Source organism: Heterodontus francisci, chromosome 3 (assembly GCF_036365525.1).
Source record: "Heterodontus francisci isolate sHetFra1 chromosome 3, sHetFra1.hap1, whole genome shotgun sequence".
Taxonomy (NCBI): Eukaryota; Metazoa; Chordata; class Chondrichthyes; order Heterodontiformes; family Heterodontidae; genus Heterodontus; species Heterodontus francisci.
In genome coordinates this window covers 171,069,139-171,094,036 of record NC_090373.1, presented here as the reverse complement: position 1 = coordinate 171,094,036, position 24,898 = coordinate 171,069,139, and the positions used below count along the sequence as shown (strand labels likewise).

General features: G+C 47.0%; 1 protein-coding gene across 3 annotated transcripts in view; it reads left to right on the top strand.

Moving 5' to 3' along the window:
• anapc1 (anaphase promoting complex subunit 1) overlaps nt 1–24,898 on the top strand; it is a 210,645-nt gene that overhangs the window by 74,250 nt on the left and 111,497 nt on the right. For all 3 annotated transcript variants that reach the window (XM_068027605.1, XM_068027603.1, XM_068027604.1), the window contains exons 27-28: nt 9,806–9,924; nt 21,380–21,651. In XM_068027605.1, coding sequence (XP_067883706.1) covers nt 9,806–9,924; nt 21,380–21,651 — 391 coding nt within the window. The remainder of the gene's footprint in view (nt 1–9,805; nt 9,925–21,379; nt 21,652–24,898) is intronic.

Here is a 24,898-nt window from a genome sequence, read left to right as displayed (position 1 = left end):
TTTTTGGATTCCCGATGGCGGGATATTTTATAGGAATTTAGTCAGCAGCAGGATTGCGGTGTTCTGGGGTTCCCCCTGCGCGTTGGTGTATTGCAGCTTTGCATTCATTTAACTAACATGAATGCTCATTACTCTGCGCATAGTTACAGTTTAGTCCTACCTTCCTGATTAAGTGAACGGCGAGCCATATTCCCGTGCCACCCGGTTCGCAAATGTTTCGACATGGCAGTTGGATTTGTGCAGTTGAGTCTCAGGGCTGTGCTCTTCTCTCTTTCACTCATCTGCTAAACTAATGCCAGCGTTAGAACAGATGTTTGCCTCCAGGCTCGGCACCAGCAAGGGTGAATCATCTCGGGTTGGTGGCAATGGCATGGGCGGGAACTACATGGAGGAGCAGGGGAGGATAGTCGGGGAGGGAAGAGTGGGGCAATTAGATGCCTGGAGGAGCAAGAGACAGTAGTCGGGGGGGGGGGGGGGTGGGTGGGGGGGTGGTGGTGGGGGGAAGAGTGGGGCAATCGGGTGCCCGGAGGAGCAGGGGAGGATAATCGGGGAGGGATGGATCTGGCGATCAGGTGCATGGAGGAGCAGGGGAGGGTCGTCGAGGAGGGAACAATGGGGCAATCAGATGCCTGGAGGAGCAAGGGGCAGTAGTCAGGGGGTGGTGGGGGGAAGAGTGGGTCAATTGGGGAGGGCAGTAGTCGGGGAGGGAAGGGTGCAGCGAGCAGGTGCATGGAGGAGCAGGGAAGGGTATGGCGATCTGGTGCATGGAGGAGCAGGGGAGGGTAGTCGGGGAGGGAAGGGTATGGTGATTGGGTCCATGGAGGAGCAGGGGAGGGTAGTCGGGGAGGGAAGGGTGCAGCGAGCAGGTGCATGGAGGAGCAGGGAAGGGTATGGCGATTGGGTGCCTGGAGGAGCAGGGGAGGGTGGAATGGAGCGTCCAGGATGTTGATAGGTTGGTGGTGAAGATGCATGTTGTCAGCTGTGGGGGTGGTGGGTGGATTATAGCATTACAGTGTGAAGATATTTGGCAAGGGCCGAAAGGGAGGGTGGGTTCTGTCAACATCAGGGAGCTGAGGGGCAAATTGAGGGTATTGGCTATTGGAGAGAACGGTCACAGTCAGTGGGGGCAAATGGATTCTGTACGGGGGGGAAGATCAAGACCAATGGGTGGGTATTCAACAGCTTCATATGGAGGGGGAGGCAAAAACATTTTGATTTTCGGTAAAAGCTTCGTTTTAAGTTAGTCTGAAGATACTTAGATGAAAGGAAGGCTGCTGATCCTTGAGGCTGCAAGTGCAGAATGTTTTATATCTGTGGTCATCATGGTGCTTGGGGCACCAGCGGGTTCCACCAATGAAATACAACTAAATACAGAATTGTGTGGGAAACGGGATTTGCGGTAGAAGTTACGACAACTTCTGGACCTGCCGTCGGGAACACCCCGGCACTCATCAGATTCTACTCTTGAAGTCAGTGATCTGCCTGTTTCCTCAGCTAGGGTCTTTGCTCTTTAAAAGAGCAGGCACAGATGTGATGGGCTCAATGGTCTGTTTCTGTGCTGTGAACTTCTTTGATGCTACAACAATATGCAATACTTGAAGATTCAAGTGAGAATATATCACGAAGAAATAATTCATAAAATGAGTGCTGTTGTGAGCTATTATCAATTTATGGAGGTAATAACTTGGAAATAAACATGGTTTTCTGATAGAAAAAGGAGTGACCTTCCAGCAGGGTTCAGCCCTTGCCTCTGATCCAAAATGTCATTGGTTCAAGTCCAACTCCAGAAATTTGAGTACAAAATCTAAGTTGACCTTTCAGTGCAACACCAAGGGAGTGCTGCACTGTTGGTAGTGCCGTCTTTCAGATGAGGAGTTAAACTGAGGCCCACCCTGCTCCTTCTGGTGAATGTTAAAGATGCTATGGCAATATTCAAAGAAGAGCAGGGGATTTCTCCCCAGTTGCCTGGCCAGTATTTATCCTTCAACCAATACCTAAAATGGATGTGGTCATTATTTAATGACAGTGGAACTTACTGCATACAAATTGGCTGCTGCGTTTCCTTCAAAATTACTTGATTGGCTGTAAAATGCTTTGAGATGCCCTGATGTCGTGATATAAACACGTTCTTTCATTCTATGAATGAAGTGTGAAGTCAGTAATTAGAATTAAAGGACGAGTTCCTAAATTTCCTTTTCATTACCAACTTCTTCAGCCACCAGCTTCTTCCTGAAGGCGTCGATCCCTGGTTGGGTTATGGTGCTAGTCACCCTGCAGTCACTTTCTCAAGTGACCATTCTTTAATATTGGCGACTGATGATTCAACCGTGGTGGGGAGGGGTGTAGAGGTGTGATGGGGGGAGAATCACAGCCAAATTTGCTCTTTTCCTCCCCTAACACCTGCACACGAGTCTCCAGTTGAAATCAGGCGCATAAAACTTGGCTGGGATGAACCAGCGATTGAACCTGTGGCCTTCCTGTTCTGTACGGTTTTATTACTCACTGCTTTAACCAGTGGTTACACCGAATTGGGAGAATCGAACTGAAACGTTTCAATCTGAACCTTGTTTTCGACAGATCTATTTACTTTCTGTGGTTTGGGCAGGGCTCTGACATAATGCACACCTCTGTACAGCAGTTTATTGAATTCCAATAAACAGGAAATTACTGGTCTGTCCTTTTGTTCACCTCATCTTGACTCAGAAATTAGACATGTTCCTGGTGGCAATTTTGGAATTTTGCCCTCCTCTCCATCTACCACTAACACCCTCCACACTCTCAAAACCACCACTTATTGACTTGTAGAAAAATGTCTCTGAATTCTGGCTTGCAACACAACCATTTTGGGACGGAGAAATCTAACCTGTATTGCAAATTGTGATAAAGGATCATATCTTTGCACCAATATTGTGCATCTTTTTTGGAGAGATGTTTAGTAATTTTCCCTCCTTTTTTGAGGCTAGATCAATTGAAAATTTCATTGCTGATTTTGATAATAACCATGCCTAACAAAAAGTTGAGTGTTGCAGAACCAAAGTGGGTAGCTGCAGTTGAGATGTACATCGGATATGATCTAATTGAATGGTGGAACAGGATCGAGGGGCTGTATGGCCTTGCTCCTATTCCTGTGTTGCTTGCTCTCCGCTCGATCGCCTGACCTCCTTGGCAAGCAAGTGCCTTGAGTCTGACTCTGCCAGTGCACATTTCCAGTTGGCCACTAGGCGGTGTGCATGCACACCCTCAAACGACATTGCTGTTGATTTTTCCATTCCTTCCTGGGTAGAAAACCCTTCGATGTTTTGAACAGGACTCGTCTGTGGGTGTGGATGGAACGGGTGGTTGTCTGCATGTAGATATACAGAGGGAACTTATGGGTTCAAATGTGCGGCCTAAAATCTGTTAAAAGGACCACACAACCCTGTTGTTTTTCACTTTTCCCCTGTGTGTCTTTACAGATCTTATCCTCATAAGATATCCAACTTTTTATAAACTTAAAGTAGGCAAATGAGCAAGTAATTTGCGTATGAAATAATTGTTCATTGGTGTGGGGGACTCCAAAATAGGGGCCTTAAATACAAGACAGTGACTGATAAATCCAGTAAGAAATTCAGGAGAAACTTCTTTACTCAGAGTGGTTAGAATGTGGAACTTACTGCCACATGGTATAGCTGAGGAGTATAGCACAGACACGTTTCAGGGGAACCTAGATAAACACAAAGGAGAAAGGAATAGATATCCGGATGGGATTAGATGAAGTAGACCATGCGAGGAGACACGTGTGGTGCAAAAACACCAGTACAGATTGGTTGAGCCGAATGGCTTGTTTCTGTGCTGTGATATTCTACGTAAAGGTTGACCACTAAAGGGTAAAAGATAGGTTATTGCTTTTTTTCCTCTTAAAGTAATAATGGCACAGAACACCAGAAGAGGAGCAGAAGTAGACCATATGGCCCATTGAGCCTGCTCCACCATTCAATACGATCATGGCTGATTTGGGCTTCAATTCCACTTTCTGCCCGCTCCCCAGATCCCTTGATTCCCTGCGAGACCAAAAATCTATCGATCCCAGCCTTAAATGTGTCTCAGTCCTGAATGATTGGCCCCTTATCCTGAGACTGTATTATAGATTCCCTGACCAGTGGGAACAATCTCTCACCTTCTACCCTATCAAGCCCTTTCAGAATCTTATATGTCTCAATTAGATCACCTCTCATTCTTCTAAATTCCAGAGAATATAATCCCTATTTACTCAGTCTCTCATCATTGGACAACCCCCTCATCCCAGGGACCAATTTAGTAAATCTTCGCTGCACTGCGTCCTTTCTTAAATGTGGAGATCAAAACTGCACACAGTATTCCAGATGCGGTCTCATCAAAGCCCTGGACAATTTTAGAAAGACTTCTTTATTCCTGTATTCCAATCCCCTTGCACTAAAGGCCAACATGCCATTTGTCTTCCTAATAGCCTGCTGCACCTGCATGTTAACTTTGTGCGTTCCTTGTACGAGTACCCCCAAGTCTCTCTGAACATCAACACTTAACAGTTTCACACCTTTTAAAAAAATATTCTGCTTTACTATTTTTGCAACCAAAGTGAACAACTTCATTATACCACATTATAACTACATTATACTCCATTTGCCATCTTGTTGCCCACTCAGTCAACCTGTCTATATCTCTTTGCAGCCTCTCCACATCCTCCCTGCAGCTTACTTTTCCACGGAGCTTTGTATCATCAGCAAACGTAGATACATTACTCTCTATCTTCATCCAAGTCATTAATATAGAGTGTAAATAGCTGAGGCCCCAGCACTGATCCTTGTGGCACCCCACTATTTACTGCCTGCCAACTTGAAAATGCCTCATTTATGCCCGCTCTCTGCTTCCAGTCTGTTAACCAATCCTGTACCCACGCTAATATATTACCCCCAACACCATGAGCCCTTAACTTGCCTATTCTTTTAAGTGGCACCTTTATCGAATGCCTTTTGAAAATCCAGGTATTCTACATCTACTGGTTCCCCTTTACCTACCCTACCAATTACATCCTCAAAAACCCGAATAAATTTGTCAAACAGGATTTACCTTTAGTAAAACCATGCTGACTTGTTCTGATCATACTATACTTTTCCAAGTGAAATGTTAAGACTTCTTTAATAATAGTTTCCAGCATCTTCCCAACAACTGATAGGCTAACTGGCCTGTCGTTCCCTGTTTTCTCTCTACCTCCTTTCTTGAAAAGCGGTGCAACATTTGCTAACTTCCAATCAGACTGGACCATTCCTGAATCTCAGGAATTCTGGATAATCATAGCCAGTGCATCCAGTATCTCTGCAGCTATTTCTTTTAGAACCCTAGGATGTAGGCCATCTGGTCCCGGGGACTTATCAGTTTTTAGTCCCTCAAGTTTCTCCAATACTTTTTCTCGGCTGATATCAATATCCTTAATTTCCTCACTCTTTTTAGCCCCCAGGTTACTGCCTATTTCTCGTATGGAACATGTGTCTTCTACTGTGAAGACGGACACAAAATATTTGTTCGATGCGTCTGCTATTTCCTCATTTCGCTTGATGATTTCTCCTGTTTCTTGCCTCTAAGGGGCCAATGTCTACATGAGCTACTCCCTTCCTTTTTATGTACTTATAAAAGCTCTTACAATCTGTTTTTATATTGCTGGCTAGTTTACACTAATGTTTTATTTTTTCCCCTTTTATCAACTCTTTGGTGACCCTTTGCTGGTTTCTGAAACACTCCCAATCCTCAGATTTGCTACTATTTTTTTGCAACATTGTCGGCCTCTTCTTTTCGTCTGGTACTCTCCTTAACTTCCTGAGTGAGTCACAGATGGGTCTTTCTTGACGAGTTTTTGCTTTTGAACGGAATGTACTTTTGTTGAACCCTTTGAATTTTTTCTTTAAATGTTCGTTTACCACCATACCTTCCAGTCTATTTACTCAATTAGCCACAGCCAGTTCTCCTCTCATATCTTCGTAATTGGCTTTAGTTTAAGATCCTTGTTTGTGATTGAAATGTGTCACTTTCAAACTTAGCATGAAATTCAGTGGTATTAGGATCACTATTTCCCAGTGGATCTTTTAGTATGTTTATTAACCCTGCTTCATTACACAATACGAGATCTAAGATGGCTTTATCCCGAGTTGGTTCTGCAACGTATTGCTCCAAGAAACTGTCATGAAAGCATTCTACAAATTAATCTTCTCGACTACTGATGCCAATTTGATTGTCCCAGTCTATATGCAGATTAATATCCCCCACAATTAATATATTACCTTTTTTACATACTCCAATAATTTCCTGTTTAATATTCTGTCCAATAATGTAACTACTGTTAGGGGGCCTGTAAAATACTCCCACCAGTGTTTTCTGACTCCTGCTATTCCTAATTTCCTAATTCATACCACGACGGCCTTCCCACCCAGAGGCCAGTTGAGGAACTTGAGCTACTAGTCCTAATTTCCACCCAAACTGATTCTACTTTGTGATCTTCTGAGGCTAGATGCCATCTAATTAATGTCCTTCTGCCATCCTTTACTATCAGGGCTACCTCTCCTCCTTTGCCATTCTGTCTGTCTTTCCAAAATATTGTGTAGCCTGAAATATTCATTTCCCAACCTTGATCTCCTTGTAACCATGTCTTGGTAATGGCAATTAGATCTATTATCATGTACCTCTACTCATGCCACTTGTTCATCTATCTTACGACAGATGCTTTGTGCATTCAGATCAAGGAACTTGAATTTCATTTTTATACCTCTATTCCCTGCAATGACCTTATTTGCCAATGTACAATTTTTGTTAAACACTCTGTCCCTTCCTGTCCCATTCTGTTGGGAGTTACCCACATCACTAACCTGCTCCGATACCCAGACCTCTCTCTTTGGATTTCTAAGTATCCCTTTACCCAAACCCTCACGCCCCCCCCCCCCCCCCCCCCCCGCCACACCTCTCTAAGTTTTTAAAGCCCTATCCACAGCCCTAGTTATGCAATTGGCCAGGACACTGGTTCCAGCGCAGTTCAAGTGAAGCCCATCCCAACGGAATAGCTCCCTCTTCCCTGATGCCAGTGGCCTAAGAATCAAAACCCCTTCTTCCAACACCACTCTTTGAGCCATGCGTTTAGTTCTCGAATCTGTTTGACCCAGTTGGCGCATGGCACAGGTAACAAACCGGAGACGATTACCTTTGATCTGCATTTTAGTTTGGACGCTGACTCCTCAAATTCTCTAAGCAGAACACCATTTCTAGTTCTCCCTATGTCATTGGTTCCCACATGGACCACAACAACTGGATCCTCCCCCTCCCACTCCTGGTTCCTCTCCAGCTGCGAGCAGATGTCCTTAACCCTGGCACCGGGCAGGCAACACAACCATCGGAGCTCCCAGTCACAGCTACAGTGAACAGTATTTATCCCCTTGACTATACTGTCTCCGATCACTATCACATTTCTCTTCATTCCCCACCCCACCCCCCCACTGGAATGGCATCTTTCACCACGGTGCCATTGTCAGTCTGCTCATCCACCTTGCAGTCCTTCTCTTCATCCATACAGGTAGCAAGGTTCTCGTACCTGTTGGACAAGGTCGGAGGCTGAGGCTGCTCCACCACTATATACTGATTCCTCCTACCTGCCTCACTCGTAGTCACACTCTCCTGACCATCTCTAATGGCCTCCCTGCTCTAAGGGGTATGACTGCCTCCTGGAACAAAGTGTCCAATTAACTCTCCCCCTCCCTGATGCTCCACAGTGTCTGCAACTCAGTCTTCAGCTCAGCAATTCTGGCAAAAATGGCCCTGCCATCTCAAACCTTTTATTTAATTAGTCGATTAGTTAATAATTCAAGCTGAAGTAATGGAAAGTTGCACTCACCTATCTTGGAGTCAAAGGAAGAAGTCTCGCCATCTGCTGAAGGCTGAAAAAGATAGGAAAAGGAGCCCCTCTTTACCCCTCTGCATCTAATTCCCACATGCACCAAATTTCTAACTTCAGTCTGGTAAACGTCTCTCACTCTGGCAACTGTCTCTTTTCAACTGCATCCCCTCACTGTCATTTGGCCCACTGAGTCATGCCAACTCTCTGTAGAGCCATCTAGTCAGTCCCACTCCTGCTGTATCCCCATGGCCTTGCAAGTTTATTTCCCTCCAGTGCCCATCCTTCTGAAATCATTGATGATCTCTGCTTCCACTATCCTTGGAGGCAGAGTTTTCCAGGTCATTGTCAATTGCTGTGTAAAAAAGGTTCTTCCTCACATCCCCATTGCATCTCTTGCCCATAGCCTTTAATCTTTGTCCCCCAGTCCTTGTACTGTCAGCTAATTAGTTTAGTTTAGTTCAGAGATACAGCACTGAAACAGGCCCTTCGGCCCACCGAGTCTGTGCCAACCATCAACCACCCATTTATACTAATCCTATACGAGGGCGGCACAGTGGCGCAGTGGTTAGCACCGCAGCCTCACAGCTCCAGCGACCCGGGTTCGATTCCGGTTACTGCCTGTGTGGAGTTTGCAAGTTCTCCCTGTGTCTGCGTGGGTTTTCTCCGGGTGCTCCGGTTTCCTCCCACAAGCCAAAAGACTTGCAGGTTGATAGGTAAATTGGCCATTATAAATTGTCACTAGTATAGGTAGGTGGTAGGGAAATATAGGGACAGGGGGGGATGTTTGGTAGGAATATGGGATTAGTGTAGGATTAGTATAAATGGGTGGTTGATGTTCGGCACAGACTCGGTGGGCCGAAGGGCCTGTTTCAGTGCTGTATCTCTAATCTCTAATCTAATCTATACTAATTCCATATTCCTACCACATCCTCACCTGTCTCTATATTTCCCTACCACGTACCTATACTAGGGGCAATTTATAATGGCCAATTAACCTATCAACCAGCAAGTCTTTGGCATGTGGGAGGAAACCGGAGCACCCGGAGAAAACCCACGCAGACACAGGGAGAACTTGCAAACTCCACACAGGCAGTACCCGGAATTGAACCCGGGTCGCTGGAGCTGTGAGGCTGCGGTGCGCGCCACTGTGCCGCCCATAATGAGCGCAGCTTTTCTTTATCTATCTTATCTAAACCTGCCATAATCTATCAAATCTCTTCTCAATCTCCTTTGCTCCAAGGAGAACAACCCCAGTTTCTTCAACCTAACCTTGTAGCTAAAATCCCTCATCCCTGTAACCATTCTGGTAAATCTCCTGCACCGTCTCAAGGACCCTCACATCCTTCCTAAAGTGTGGTGACCAGAATTGCATGCAGTACTCTAGTTGTGGTCTAATAAGAGCTTTATAAAAGTTCAGCATAACTTCCCCGCTTTTGTACTCTATGCCTCTATTTATGAAGCCCAAGATCCCATATATTTTGCTAACTACTCTCTCAATATGACCTGCCACCTTGAAAGATCTACGCACATGCACCCCCAGATCCCTCTGTTCCTGCACACACTTTAGAACTGTGTCCTATCCCGTTCTGCTAGCCTTTCTAAGTCAATTGGTATCATCCTCATTGTTTGTCACTCTTCCCAGTTTGATGATATTGGCAAATTTTGAAAGTTTACTCTGTATTCCAATAGCCAAGTCATTGGTCCAAGCACTGACCCTTGGGGAACACCACTCTCTACCATTGTCCAGTTAGGAAAAAAAAACATTTACCATGACACTCTGTTTTCTGTCTTGTGTATGTTTGTGTAATATGGTCACCATACACTAATAGAAACTAATATACTATTACACCTTGCAGTTTATTTTCAAATGTCCAATACTACTTGTATATTGCTAATGTTTTCTTCTTGGGACAGGTTGCTACAACTGTGCCAGCGAACTATGGCACTTCCTCCAGGAAGAGGGATGTTTACTCTGTTCTCCTACCATCCAGTGCCAACTGAGCCACTTCCTATTCCAAAAGTAAATCTGACTGGTGCGTATTTCTCTTCCAAACCTGTTTAGCGTTTTCAAAATTATTGCTCTACAGCAAGCTGGCATGGGCTCGATGGGCTGAATGGCCTCCCTCTGTGCCATAATAACGCTATGACTCAAGTGATTCTCTGGCTATGACTCTAGGGTTTGCTTTGTACTCTTTACTGGAAACCCACCTGCCACCTCACTGAAAAAATTAGGTTGCCACACTGTCCTTTTACCTGGGTGTCATCAGGGTTTGAATCTTGCACTAATACTGAAAGTCAGCTTTCTCTGTTGGTTATAGATGTTTCCTTTGGAGCACTCTTGGGCAATCTCAACTTGTTGCTGAGATCAATTGAGTCCACAGTGCAAAACTGCGTTCATTCAAAGTTGACCTTCAGATACCAGTAGGCTTGTTTCAGATGAATCATGATGACTGATACGGGAAATAAAACATCGTGCTGCTTCAGTTGGGATTTGGACGACAGAACGCGATTAAATTTGAAGGACATTTTAATCTGTGCACTGCCCCGTTCCCCTCGGTCCCCCTCCCCCCTCCTCACCTGCCCTCAGGCACCCTCCACCCATCCCCCCCTGCCCTGCTGTTACCCCACCCCCCATCCGCCCCGCTCTTCCCCCGCCCTGCTCTTCCGCCCCCACCCCCGCCCTGCTCTTCCGCCCCCACCCCCGCCCTGCTCTTCCGCCCCCACCCCCGCCCTGCTCTTCCGCCCCCACCCCCGCCCTGCTCTTCCGCCCCCACCCCCGCCCTGCTCTTCCGCCCCCACCCCCGCCCTGCTCTTCCGCCCCCACCCCCGCCCTGCTCTTCCGCCCCCACCCCCGCCCTGCTCTTCCGCCCCCACCCCCGCCCTGCTCTTCCGCCCCCACCCCCGCCCTGCTCTTCCCCCCCCCGCCCTGCTCTTCCCCCCCCCGCCCTGCTCTTCCCCCCCCCGCCCTGCTCTTCCCCCCCCCGCCCTGCTCTTCCCCCCCCCGCCCTGCTCTTCCCCCCCCCGCCCTGCTCTTCCCCCCCCCGCCCTGCTCTTCCCCCCCCGCCCTGCTCTTCCCCCCCCCCCTGCCCTGCTCTTCCCCCCCCCGCCCTGCTCTTCCCCCCCCCGCCCTGCTCTTCCCCCCCCCGCCCTGCTCTTCCCCCCCCCGCCCTGCTCTTCCCCCCCCCCGCCCTGCTCTTCCCCCCCCCGCCCTGCTCTTCCCCCCCCCCGCCCTGCTCCCCCCCCCGCCCTGCTCTTCCCCCCCCCGCCCTGCTCTTCTCCCCCCCCGCCCTGCTCTTCTCCCCCCCCGCCCTGCTCTTCTCCCCCCCCCGCCCTGCTCTTCTCCCCCCCGCCCTGCTCTTCTCCCCCCCCGCCCTGCTCTTCTCCCCCCCGCCCTGCTCTTCTCCCCCCCGCCCTGCTCTTCCCCCCCCCGCCCTGCTCTTCCCCCCCCCCGCCCTGCTCTTCCCCCCCCCGCCCTGCTCTTCCCCCCCCCGCCCTGCTCTTCCCCCCCCCGCCCTGCTCTTCCCCCCCCCGCCCTGCTCTTCCCCCCCCCGCCCTGCTCTTCCCCCCCCCGCCCTGCTCTTCCCCCCCCCGCCCTGCTCTTCCCCCCCCCGCCCTGCTCTTCCCCCCCCCGCCCTGCTCTTCCCCCCCCCGCCCTGCTCTTCCCCCCCCCGCCCTGCTCTTCCCCCCCCCGCCCTGCTCTTCCCCCCCCCGCCCTGCTCTTCCCCCCCCGCCCTGCTCTTCCCCCCCCGCCCTGCTCTTCCCCCCCCGCCCTGCTCTTCCCCCCCCGCCCTGCTCTTCCCCCCCCCGCCCTGCTCTTCCCCCCCCCGCCCTGCTCTTCCCCCCCCCGCCCTGCTCTTCCCCCCCCCGCCCTGCTCTTCCCCCCCCGCCCTGCTCTTCCCCCCCCGCCCTGCTCTTCCCCCCCCGCCCTGCTCTTCCCCCCCCCGCCCTGCTCTTCCCCCCCCCGCCCTGCTCTTCCCCCCCCCGCCCTGCTCTTCCCCCCCCCCGCCCTGCTCTTCCCCCCCCAGCCCTGCTCTTCCCCCCCCCCGCCCTGCTCTTCCCCCCCCCGCCCTGCTCTTCCCCCCCCCCCGCCCTGCTCTTCCCCCCCCCCCCCGCCCTGCTCTTCCCCCCCCCGCCCTGCTCTTCCCCCCCCCCCGCCCTGCTCTTCCCCCCCCCCCGCCCTGCTCTTCCTCCCCCCCCGCCCTGCTCTTCCTCCCCCCCCGCCCTGCTCTTCCTCCCCCCCGCCCTGCTCTTCCTCCCCCCCGCCCTGCTCTTCCTCCCCCCCGCCCTGCTCTTCCTCCCCCCCGCCCTGCTCTTCCTCCCCCCCGCCCTGCTCTTCCTCCCCCCCGCCCTGCTCTTCCTCCCCCCCGCCCTGCTCTTCCTCCCCCCCGCCCTGCTCTTCCTCCCCCCCCGCCCTGCTCTTCCTCCCCCCCCGCCCTGCTCTTCCTCCCCCCCGCCCTGCTCTTCCTCCCCCCCCGCCATTCCCTCCCCCCTGCCATTCCCCCCCCAGCCCTGCTCTTCCTCCTCCCCCGCCCTGCTCTCTTCCCCCCCCCCCCACCCCATGCCCCGCTCCTTCCCCCCCATGCCTCGCTCCTTCCCCCCCCCCCCGCCGCCCCTGAACAGTTACAGATTTTATATATAATGTAGATGAATTGGTTTCACTTTTACATGACTTCAAATGTGGCTGTCATGTCTAATTTGGTTAAAAGCATGTTGTTAATCTGCCAAGATCTTGCGTCCCTGAGCATTTGCATATATTTGGATTGTATTGTGTGGAGCTTTCCTCTGGCAGTATTTGATTATGAAGTTTTATTACGGTGAGTTGTGAAGTACTTGGGTAGTAAAAATTTTTTTAAAATTCAATTCTTCATAATGTAACTTGTTCATCTCTGGGAGTATTTTCTGCGTTGGATTTTTTTTTGTGTACTTCTCGCAATCACCCACAGATCTACGGAAGAATCTAGAAAAAATTTGCATGTAACAGATGAAATTCAGTATAGATAAGTGTTGCGTGTTTGAAGAAAATGTTTGAACAGTGTTGAGCTAGCTATGGGAACGAGTTTCTCATTTGTTCTCAGCAAATGGGTGATTTTTATATAAGAACAGGAGTAGGCAATTCAGCCCCTCGAGCCTGCTCCACCATTCAATACAATCATGGCTGATCTCATCTCGGCCTCAACTCCACTTTCCTGCCTGTCCTCTATAACTCTTCAACCCATTTCTAATTAAAAATCTGTCCATCTCCTCCTCAAATTTATCCACTGTCCTGGCATCCATCGCACTCTGGGGCAGTGAATTCCACAGATTCACGACCCTTTGAGAGAAGTAATTTCTCCTCATCTCTGTTTTAAATCTGCTACCCCTTATCCTAAAACTATGACCTCTCGTTCTAAATTGCCCACAAGAGGAAACATCCTCTCTGTCTACTTTGTCAATCTCCTTAATCATCTTATATACCTCAATTAGATCTCCGATCATTCTTCTAAACTCTAGCAAGTAAAGGCCTAAACTGCTGAATTTCTATTCATAAGACAAGCCCCCCATCTCTGGAATCAATCTAGTGAACCTCCTCTGAACTGCCTCCAATGCAACGACATCTTTTCTCAAGTAAGTGGACCAAAACTATACGCAATACTCCAGGTGTGGTCTCATTAATGCCTTGTACAGTTGCAGCTACACTTCCCTACTTTTATATTCTATTCCTTTAGCAATAAATGCCAAAATTCCATTTGCTTTCCTTACTACCTGCTGCACCTGCATACTAGTTTTCTGTGATTCATGCACGAGGACACCCAGATCCCTCTGCACCGAAGCACTCTGAAGTTTCTCACGATTTAGATAATTTGCCTTTCTATCCTTCCGACCAAAATGGATCACCTCACACTTATTCACGTTAAAATCCATTTACCAAATTTTGGCCCATTTATCTAATCTATCAATATCCATTTGTAGATTTCTTATGTTATTGCAACTTACCATCCCATCTATTTTAGTGTCATCTGCAAATTTGGTTATAGTACCTTCTATCCCTGCATCCAAGTCATTAATATAGATTGTAAATAGTTGGGGCCCGAGGACCGAACCCTGTGGCACCCCAGTAGTTGCATCTTGCAACTATTAGGGGGCACAGTGGCGCAGTGGTTAGCACCGCAGCCTCACAGCTCCAGGGACCCAGGTTCGATTCCGGGTACTGCCTGTGTGGAGTTTGCAAGTTCTCCCTGTGTCTGCGTGGGTTTTCTCCGGGTGCTCCGGTTTCCTCCCACAAGCCAAAAGACTTGCAGGTTGATAGGTAAATTGGCCATTATAAATTGTCACTAGTATAGGTAGGTGGTAGGGAAATATAGGGACAGGTGGGGATGTTTGGTAGGAATATGGGATTAGTGTAGGATTAGTATTAATGGGTGGTTGATGTTCGGCACAGACTCGGTGGGCCGAAGGGCCTGTTTCAGTGCTGTATCTCTAATCTAATCATAATCTTGCCAACCAGAAAAAGACCCATTTATCCCGACTCTGTTTTCTCTCTGTTTAGCCAATCCTCTATTCAAGCTAATAAATTGCCCCTAAACCCATGTGAACTTAGCTTGTGTATTAACCTTTTGTGTGGAACCTTATCAAATGCCTTCTGGAAGTCCATATAAACTACATCTACAGGATCCCCATTATCCACTTTGCTTGTTACAGCTGCGAAGACCTCTAGCAAATTAGTCAAACACTATTTATCCTTCATAAAACCATGCTGACTCTGATGGATTGCGTTTTGACTTTCTAAATGTCCTGTTATTACTTCCTTAATAATGGACTCTAACAATTTCCCAAAGACAGATGTTAAACTAACTGGTCTATAGTTTCCTATTTCTGCCTCCCTCCCTTTTTGAATAAGGGTGTTCTATTAGCATTTTTCCAATCCACTGGAACCTTTCCCGTATCCAGAGAATTTTGGAATATTATAACCAATGGATCCACTATCTCCACTGCCACTTCCTCTAAGACCCCAGGATGTAGGCCATCAGGCCCTGGGGACTTGTCTGCTTTCAACCCCAATAGTTTGCTCAGTATTTTTTTCCTAGTAATGATTGTTCTAAGTTCCTCCCTTTCTATAACCTCTGCATTACCTGGTACTATTGGGATGGTACTAGTGTCCTCCACCGTGAAAACTGAAGCAAAATACGGATTTAGTGACTCTGCTATTTCTGTGTTCCTTTCTATTAACTCTCAAGTCTCATTCTCCAAAGGACCAACATTCACTTTAGCTACTCTCTTCCCTTTTATATACTTATAGAAGCTTTTGCTATCCGTTTTTATATTTTGCGCTAGTTTCCTTTCATAATTTACCTTTGCTCTTTTTATTACTTTTTTAGTAACCCTTTGTTGATCTTTAAAAGTTTCCCAATCTTCCAGCCTGCCACTAGCCTTTGCAATATGGTATGCCTTAGTTTTTGTCTTTGTTATCCTTAACTTTCTTGCTTAGCCAGGGATGTTTTTTCCCCCTCCTAGAATCTTTCTTCCTCTCCGGAATATATTTTAGTTGGGAGGAATTCAATATCTCCTTAAACATCTGCCACTGCTAGTCAACTGTCCTACCTTGTAGTCTTCCTGCCCAGTCCACTAGGACCAAATCTGTCCTCGTGCCTATATAATTACCTTTGTTTAACTCCAGAACGCTCCTGTGGGACTCCAGCTTCTCGCCCTCAAACTGAATTTGAAATTCTAGCATGCTATGATCACTCTTCCCTAGAGGATCCTTTATTAATCCCACCCCCATTACACAACATAAGGACTCATTTAGTGGGATGGAAGGTTATGCTGATCGAGTTCGATGAAAAGGGGTGGGTGGAGGCTCATGTGGAGCATAAATGCTGGCACAGACCAGTTAGTCCAAATGGCCCGTTTCTGTGTTGGAGACTTGATATTCTACTGCACATCCCTAGTGGCCCTGAGGTGGTGATGTTGGGCTTCCTTGAACTGCTGTCGTCCTTGTGTCGAAGGTGGTCCCACGGTGGCGTTGGGTGCAGATTCCAAGATAGTGACCAACTCCCATGAATGAACAACAGTATAGGTCCAAGTCAGGATGCGTGTGACCTGAAAGAGATATGCTTAAGTGAAGGACAGAGAAGGGAATCTATGTGTGGAGCCAGAGGAAATGGGCGAGGTACTAAATGAGTACTTTGCATCAGTATTCACCAAAGAGAAGGACTTGGTGGATGATGAGCCGAGGGAAGGGAGTGTAGATAGTCTCAGTCATCTCATTATCAAAAAGGAGGAGGTGCTGGGTGTCTTGCAAAGCATTAAGGTAGATAAGTCCCCAGAGCCAGATGGGATCTACCCCAGAATACTAAGGGAGGCAAAGGAAGAAATTGCTGGGGCCTTGACAGAAATCCTTGCCTCCTCATTGGCTACAGGTGAGATCCCAGAGGACTGGAGAATAGCCAATGTTGCTCTTTTGTTTAAAAAGGGTAGCAAAGATAATCCAGGAAATTATAGGCCGGTGAGCCTTAAGTCAGTGGTACGGATATTATTAGAGAGGATTCTTTGGGACAGGATTTACTCCCATTTGGAAACAAACAAACTTATTAGCGAGAGGCAGCATGGTTTTGTGAAGGGGAGGTCGTGTCTCACTAACTTGATTGAGTTTTTTGAGGAAGTGACGAAGATGATTGATGAAGGAAGGGCAGTGGATGTTATCTATATGGACTTCAGTAAAGCCTTTGACAAGGTCCCTCATGGCAGACTGGTACAAAAGGTGAAATCACACGGGATCAGAGGTGAGCTGGCAAGATGGATACAGAACTGGCTCTGTCACAGAAGACAGAGGGTAACAGTGGAAGGGTGCTTTTCTGAATGGAGGGATGTGTTCCGCAGGGATCAGTGCTGGGACCTTTGCTGTTTGTAGAATATATAAATGATTTGGAGGAAAATGTAGCTGGTCTGATTAGTAAGTTTGCGGACGACACAAAGGTTGGTGGAGTTGCGGTTAGTGTTGAGGATTGTCAGAGGATACAGCAGGATATAGATCGGTTGGAGACTTGGGCGGAGAAATGGCAGATGGAGTTTAATCCGGACAAATGTGAGGTAATGCATTTTGGGAGATCTAATGCAGGTGGGAAGTATACAGTAAATGGCAGAACCCTTAGGAGTATTGACAGGCAGAGAGATCTGGGTGTACCGGTTCACAGGTCACTGAAAGTGGCAACGCAGGTGGATAAGGTAGTCAAGAAGGCGTACGGCATGCTTGCCTTCATCGGTCGGGGCATAGAGTATAAAAATTGGCAAGTCATGCTGCAGCTGTACAGAACTTTAGTTAGGCCACACTAAGAATATTGCGTGCAATTCTGGTCGCCACACTACCAGAAGGACGTGGAGGCTTTGGAGAGGGTACAGAAGAGGTTTACCAGGATGTTGCCTGGTCTGGAGGGCATTAGCTATGAGAGGTTGGATAAACTTGGATTGTTTTCACTGGAACGACGGAGGTGGAGGGGCGACATGATAGAGGTTTACAAAGTTATGAGCGGCATGGACAGAGTGGATAGTCAGAAGCTTTTTCCCAGGGTGGAAGAGTCAGTTACCAGGGGACATAGGTTTAAGGTGAGAGGGGCAAAGTTTAGAGGGGATGTGCGAGGCAAGTTCTTTACACAGAGGGTGGTGAGTGCCTGGAACTTGCTGCCGGGGGAGGTGGTAGAAGCAGATACGATAGCGACGTTTGAGAGGCATCTTGTCAAATAGATGAATTGGATGGGAATAGAGGGATACGGTCCCCGGAAGTGCAGAAGGTTTTAGTTTAGGCAGGCATCAGGATTGGTGCAGTCTTGGAGGGCCGAATGACCTGTTCCTGTGCTGTACTATTCTTTGTTCTTTGAATGCTTATGCCTAGCCATTGTGTATCAGCAGTCAACAAAGCAAACTGAATGCTTAGTTATGCAGACAAATCATTGGAGAACAAATCAGAGGTCATCAAACTGAAGCATACTGGTGCTCTGGTCAAGCCAGACTTCAAGCATTGAGCTTAGTTCTGGTCAGCTAGGATGCAAGGGAAACATCCAAGTCCTGGAAACAGTGAAGAGAAGGATAATAAGTCCTGTTCACCCATCACCCCTCTGCTAGCTGACCAACATTTGTCTCCCAACGTCCAACAATGTCTTGAATTTAACCTTCTCACCTTTGTGTTGAAATCTCCCCGTGGTCTTGTCCCTCCCTATTTCTCTAAGCTCCTCCAGACCACAAACCTCCGAGATCTCTGTTTCCTCTCAAATTCTGGCCCCTTAAGCATCCCTGATTTTCATCGGTGCGCCGTTGCCAGCCATGTCTTCAGCTCCCTAGGTGCTATCGAAATATAAATTATAATAATTCTGATATCTGAGGAAGGATGTTCTTGCTATGGAGGGAGTGCAGCAAAGATTCACCAGACTGATTCCTGGGATGGCAGGACTGACGTATGAGGAGAGATTGAGTCGGTTAGGCTTGTATTCGCTAGAGTTTAGTAGAATGAGAGGGGATCTCTTAGAAACCTACAAAATTCTAACAGGCCTGGACAGACTAGATGCAGGAAGGATGTTTCCGATGGCGGCAGAGTCCAGGACCAGGGGTCACAATCTAAGGATAAGGGGTAAGCCATTTAGTACTGAGATGAGGAGGGACTTCTTCATCCAGAGAGTGGTGAACCTGTGGAATTCTCTACCACGAAAAGCAGTTGAGGCCAAATCATTAAATGTATTCAAGAAAGAGTTAGATATAGTTCTTGAGGCTAATGGGATCAAGGGATACGGGGAGAAAACGGGAACAGGTTACTGAGTTTGTGTGATCAGCCATGATCGTATTGAATGGCGGAGCAGGCTCGAAGGGCTGAATGGCCTACTCCTTCTCCTATTTTTCTCTGTTTCTATGGATAAATCCTGACCACGGGTTTGTAAACGGGAGACAGGGAGCAAAACATTTTCTCGCTTTTACTTGAGCTGTGGCTTTCACTTGCATATGTTACAATTCACCAATGTGGCTTTTCAGGGAAGAGGGCCAATGATCCCAAGAGATGGAAAAAAAAAGAAAGACTTGCCTTTATATAGCACATGTCCCAAAGCATTTTACAGCCAGTGAAGTACTTTTTGTTCTTCAGTGTAGTCACCGTTGTAATATGAGAAAGGCAGCAGCTAATTTGTGCACAAGGTTCCACAAACAGGAATGTGATAATAACCAGATAACCTGTTTTACTGATGTTGGTTGAGGGATCAATATTGGCCAGGACACCAGGGATCTTTTGCAATCACCTGAGAAGGCAGACATCTCTGAAAGTGCAGCACTTCCTCAGTACTGCACTGCAGCGCCAGCTTAGATTATGTGTACAAGTCTGTAGATGGGATTTGAACCCACAACCTTCTGACTCAGAGGTGAAAATACTACCATTGGACCACGGCTGACTGCTATTGGTCCTATTTAACAGGTGATGATATCTCCTCAACTAAATGGGCAACCATGGCTTTTCGCAACAATTGCTGCCAATCCAAATTAAAGCAGGAGGTCTGGAGAGTATTGTGATCAATGTATTATTTTCCATCCCCGGATGGTCTGAATCGAGAGTGGGATTTAACCGTGTTGGGAATTATGGAGTTTGAGTCAAAGAAGGGGGCCATTCAGCCCATCGAGTCCATGCTGGCTCTCCACTGAGTTATTCAGTCAGTCCCACTCCCCCGCTCAATGCCTTAGACCTGCAAGTCTATTTCCTTCAGGTGTCCATCAAGTTTCTTCTGAAGTCGACGATTGTTTCTGCTTCCACCACCCTTGTGGGCAGACGGTTGCAGGTCATTACCGGTTGCATAAAAAAATGTTCTTCCTCATCTCGTACCCAAAACACACAAAACAGTGGCGCAGTGGTTAGCACCGCAGCCTCACAGCTCCAGTGACCCAGGTTCAATTCTGGGTGCTGCCTGTGTGGAGTTTGCAAGTTCTCTCTGTGTTTGCGTGGGTTTCCTCCGGGTGCTCCGGTTTCCTCCCACATGCCAAAGACTTGCAGGTTGATAGGTAAATTGGCCATTAGCAATTGCCCCTAGTACAGGTACGTGGTAGGGAAATATAGGGACAGGTGGGGATGTGGTAGGAATATGGGATTAGTGTAGGATTAGTATAAATGGGTGGTTGATGGTTGGCACAGACTCGGTGGGCCGAAGGGCCTGTTTCAGTGCTGTAGCTCTAAACTAAACTAAACTGTGTCCCCTAGTCCTTGTTCCATTAGTTAATGGGAACAGTTTTTCCTCGTCCAACTTACCTAAGCTTGTCATCAACTTGTACACTTCTATTAAATCTCCCTTCAATCTCCTTTGGTCTAAGGAGAACAACCCCAGCTTCTCCACCCTAACCTTGTAACTAAAATTCCCCATCCCTGTAATCATTCTGGTAAATCTCCTCTGCACCCTTTCAAGAACTCTCATATCCTTCCTAAAGTGTGGTGACCAGAACTAGACACAATACTTGAGTTGGTGCCTAACCAGAGCTTTATCACATTTTAAGGTACAGTTGTACTATTGACGTGTTTGTATTTTCTGTTGTACGCAGAGTTTGAGGGCTATCTGTGCTGATGAACTGGGGAATAGGACACTTGCGTTCCATATGGATTTTTGCAGTGTCAATATCAAACTAGCTGGCTAGACCTATTACAGTAAACCTCCATCTACTTTTACCCCATCGATATTCTTCAGCCTCACCCTCAGAAGACCACTGCTACTGCACCATTTAGAATATTCCATTTCTCATACCAGCAATTCTTGTGACCACTCTGAGTGTGACTGATGTTGTAGAGCCAGTTATGTTAAATTAAGGGCAGTTTTGTGCTGTGGACTCTTGGAACCTGTTTGGGACTGACCACACTCATTTCACATTGCACTTTTACAACTTTCAAAGTACTCTTTCATTTCATCAGTTTGTCCTGGATCCTGGCCCAGCTTCCAGAGTTTCAAGTGCACCGTTCCCCTACTTCAGATACTCTGAATGTTGCATGTTAAATCCTGCGATTGATGCAGCCTCCCTTCATACAATGCAAAACTTATTCTGCCTCTCATTATATTTCTGTTTGATTTAAGACCCTCCTTAAAACCCATCCCCTAATATCTGCTCCCTTGGCTCTGTATCCAGTTTTCTTTGTCTGATTGCACTGCATCTTCGGATGCTTTTCTATGTTAATAGTGCTATAATGAATGAAAATGTTTGTTGCATTATTACATTACAAAAGTGACTACTCTTCAGAAGTACTTCATTAACTGTGAAACACCTCAGGCTGTCTTACTGCATTAAAGGTTTCTAAATGCAAGTTTTTGAGGTTGTGAGCAGTGCAATATAAAGTCTTTCAGCATAAACACTGGCATGGACTGGTTGGGCTGACAGGCCTGTTTCTGAGCTGTATATTCCATGTAATCTATTTTACTGGAAGAGTTTTACTATAAACATTTGGTGAGAACTAATCCATTATTTCCTGTGCTAATTGGCGTGTGCATTGTCATCTTTGATTATTAGGACGAGCTCCTCCTCGAAACACGACTGTTGACCTGAACAGCGGGAACATTGATGTGCCGCCCAACATGGCCAGTTGGGCCAGTTTTCACAATGGGGTGGCTGCTGGATTGAAGGTAGCCCCGGCTTCCCAGATAGACTCTGCCTGGATTGTGTACAACCGGCAGAAAAACACTGAGCTAACCAATGAGTACGCTGGCTTGCTCATGGCGCTGGGGCTCAACGGGCACCTGAGCAAACTGACTACGATGAGCATTCATGACTACCTCAGTAAGGTAGGCATTGAGCGTGCAGAATGTTACTTGTTCGTGGCAATTCCTGTGTACTTCAGAGTCACATTGGATTGAAACAAGGAGTCTGGTGAATTACTTCAATTATTAAACTGCTCTTAGTTGGGTTGCAGTTTTCCTGTTGACTTTTGATTTCTAATGCAAAAACTTCTCTCTCTTTAAAATAGTAGATATTTGGCTGCTGCTATTTTAAGTGGTGATGAGAATTATATGAGGGGCCTTGCCTGACTAATATTGGTAAGGTCAATATGTAATGGAGATTTATGGGCCAAGGTTCAGTCCCTGGGTTCTTCTGATCTTAGCTTGGCGACCTCTGAGTGCATGGGCTAGGGCAGCATTTAAAGTCGATCAAGGTTCCTGCTCCTGATTTTTACCTGCTGTCTCTGGCTTGGGAGTTCACAGGTGAGAGCAGGACGAGTTCAGCTACCGTGGTCCTCATGGTTGATTAGCCTGCTGTGAGCCAATCTTTAGGGCAACGCATGATAGAACATAGGACAGTACAGGCCCTTCAGCCCACGATGTTGTGCCGAACCTTTAACCTACTCTAAGATCAAACTAACTACCTACCCTTCATTCTACTATCATCTATGTACCTATCCAAGAGTTGCTTAAATGCCCCTAATGTATCTGCTTCTACTACCACCGCTGGCAGCGCATTCCACGCACCCACCACTCTCTGTGTAAAGAACCTACCTCTGACATCTCCCCGAAACCTTCCTCCAATCACCTTAAAATTATGCCCCCTGGTGATAGTCCTTTCCACCCTGGAAAAAAGTCTCTGGCTATCCACTCTATCTATGCCTCTCATCATCTTGTACCCCTCTATCAAATCACCTCTCATCCTTCTTCGCTCCAATGAGAAAAGCCCTAGCTCCCTCAGTCTTTCTTCGTAAGACATGCCCTCCAGTCCAGGCAGCATCCTGGTAAATCTCCTCTGCACCCTCTCTAAAGCTTCCACATCCTTCCTATAATGAGGCGACCAGAACTGAACACAATATTCCAAGTGTGGTCGAACCAGGGCTTTATAGAGCTGCAGCATAACCTCGCGGCTCATAAACTCAATCCCCCTTTAATGAAAGCCAACACACCATCCGCCTTCTTAACAACCCTATCAACTTGGGTGATTGTTGATCACTTGGGGAATGGGGATAACTACTGCCTTTAGAACTCGTATCACAGCAAGGCTCAAAACCTTCATAAGAGGAAGGGGGGAAATTGGCATGGAAAAGGGCGAGAGAGGGAGGAAACAAAATAGGAGTAAAATAAAGCCTGAGGTGAAGCTGTGGTTAAAAAGGTTGGACGTTTATTACTGTTGATGAAAAATTTCCCTGTATTGATTCAGTAAGAATACATGTGCAAGCTGCTATTTGGCATTTAAGAACATAAATAGAAACAGGAATAGGCCATTCGCTCCTTGGCACCTGCTCCACCATTCAGTACAAGCATAGCTGATCTTCGACCTCAATTCCATCTGTCTGTACTATCCCACTATCGCTTAATTACTATCCAAAAGTCTACCGATCTTGAATATACTCAGCGACTGAGCATCCACAGCTGTCTGGGATAGAGAATTCCAGAGATCCGCAACCCTTTGAGTGAAGACATTTCTCTTCATCTCAGTCCTAAACGGCCGACCCCTTATTCTGAGACTGTGACCCTGTGCTCTAGATTCCCCAGCCAGGAGAAACAGCCTTTCAGCATCTACCCTGTCAAGTCCCTTAAGAATTTTATTTGTTGCAATGAGATCACCTCTCATTCTTCTAAACTCCAGGGAATATAGGCCTCGCCTACTCAATTTCTCCTCATCCCAGGAACCAGCCTCGTAAACCTTTCAGGACAGTATTTTTTCATTTGCCAAATCCTGGTGCTATATGCCTGACTTGATTTAATACTGTCAACGACTCATTCAGCATACTTTTCTTTTAAAATGTAAGTTTAGTTTCATATAAATCACGACCTCTTTTGTGGGTTTTATCTCTGTTACAGTATATCTACAATCACATTTTTAACACAGCAGTGATTAAATCCTGCATGTATTTGTTTGCCCAATTTATGTTATCTTTTTGGAAAGAATTGCAGATCTGAGTATTTTTGAAGAAAGGTGTCAACTTGAGTTTGTTTTTTCAGTGGGTTGGAAACATTTTGCTGAGAAAATCTTTTGCTGACCAGAATTAAAAGTTCATATCTTTTTAAAGTTAGGCTTCGAAGCAGGAAGGAAGCAAATGTCACTTTTCCACAGTGGGGAAAATTAAAACCTCTATATCTGCCAGCAACACTTTATCTTTAAAAAGATCACAATATGAATACAGATGAGGATGATTACTTGGTGTCTCTTAGCTTACCGGTCTGGGGGAAAAAGAGCTTGCAGTCTTTCCGTCTTGTCGCTTCACTGGACTGCTGAATGACTCTCTGGTTTGTGTTTCCACTGCTCCACTTTAACAGCCATTCCAAGTGTTCATCACTCCTTTGCAGGAGGATGGTCTTCCTAATATCCTAACTTGACCTTTCACAAGTTTTAACCTATGCTGCCTTGTCTTTTGGTCTTTGCTTACCTTGAAGTGGTACTTCTGATTTACCTTATCTATAATGTTTAATATATTTTATAACTCTAAGATTCTCTCTCAGTTGCCTCCTTTCGAGGCTAAAGACCCCCTGGTTACCTAGAGTTTCCAAATGAATTAACCATTTATGCTCAGGGTGAGCCTCTTGTCTCTAGCCTGCACTGTGTCTAGAGCCTGAATATTTTGCTTGTGATCAATCTGGGCACAAAATTCCAGGTGTAGCCTGACCTAAACGCATGACAATATTATGACATCTTCTAACTTAAATGGTACTCATTTTCACATGGTGATGCAGCCATTTTACTCACCTGCATTGTGCTCATAAGCCAAGTGCTCTTTTGTAGAAATTCAGCCTAAGAAACAAAGGAAGATTTACAGTAATCTAACAGGGCTCTTTCTGCTGTACTAGTTACTTCCAGTGCATCACCATGACATGGCTCATCAATAATTGAAACAGGAATGGGCAGTGTTCAAAGAATCATTCACACTTATAAAGATACAATGCCATAATCAAAAATGAAAGTCATTAGGAAAGGAAAGAAAAAAAACTGCTTCAAACGTTGAGCTTGAGGGTAGTTGCTGTTGAGTAAAGTAAGCTTTTATGGTTGAATTGTCTCTGCGCCTTGCAACACCCGTAATGTTTTCTATTAGCTTGCAACAGCAAGAATTAC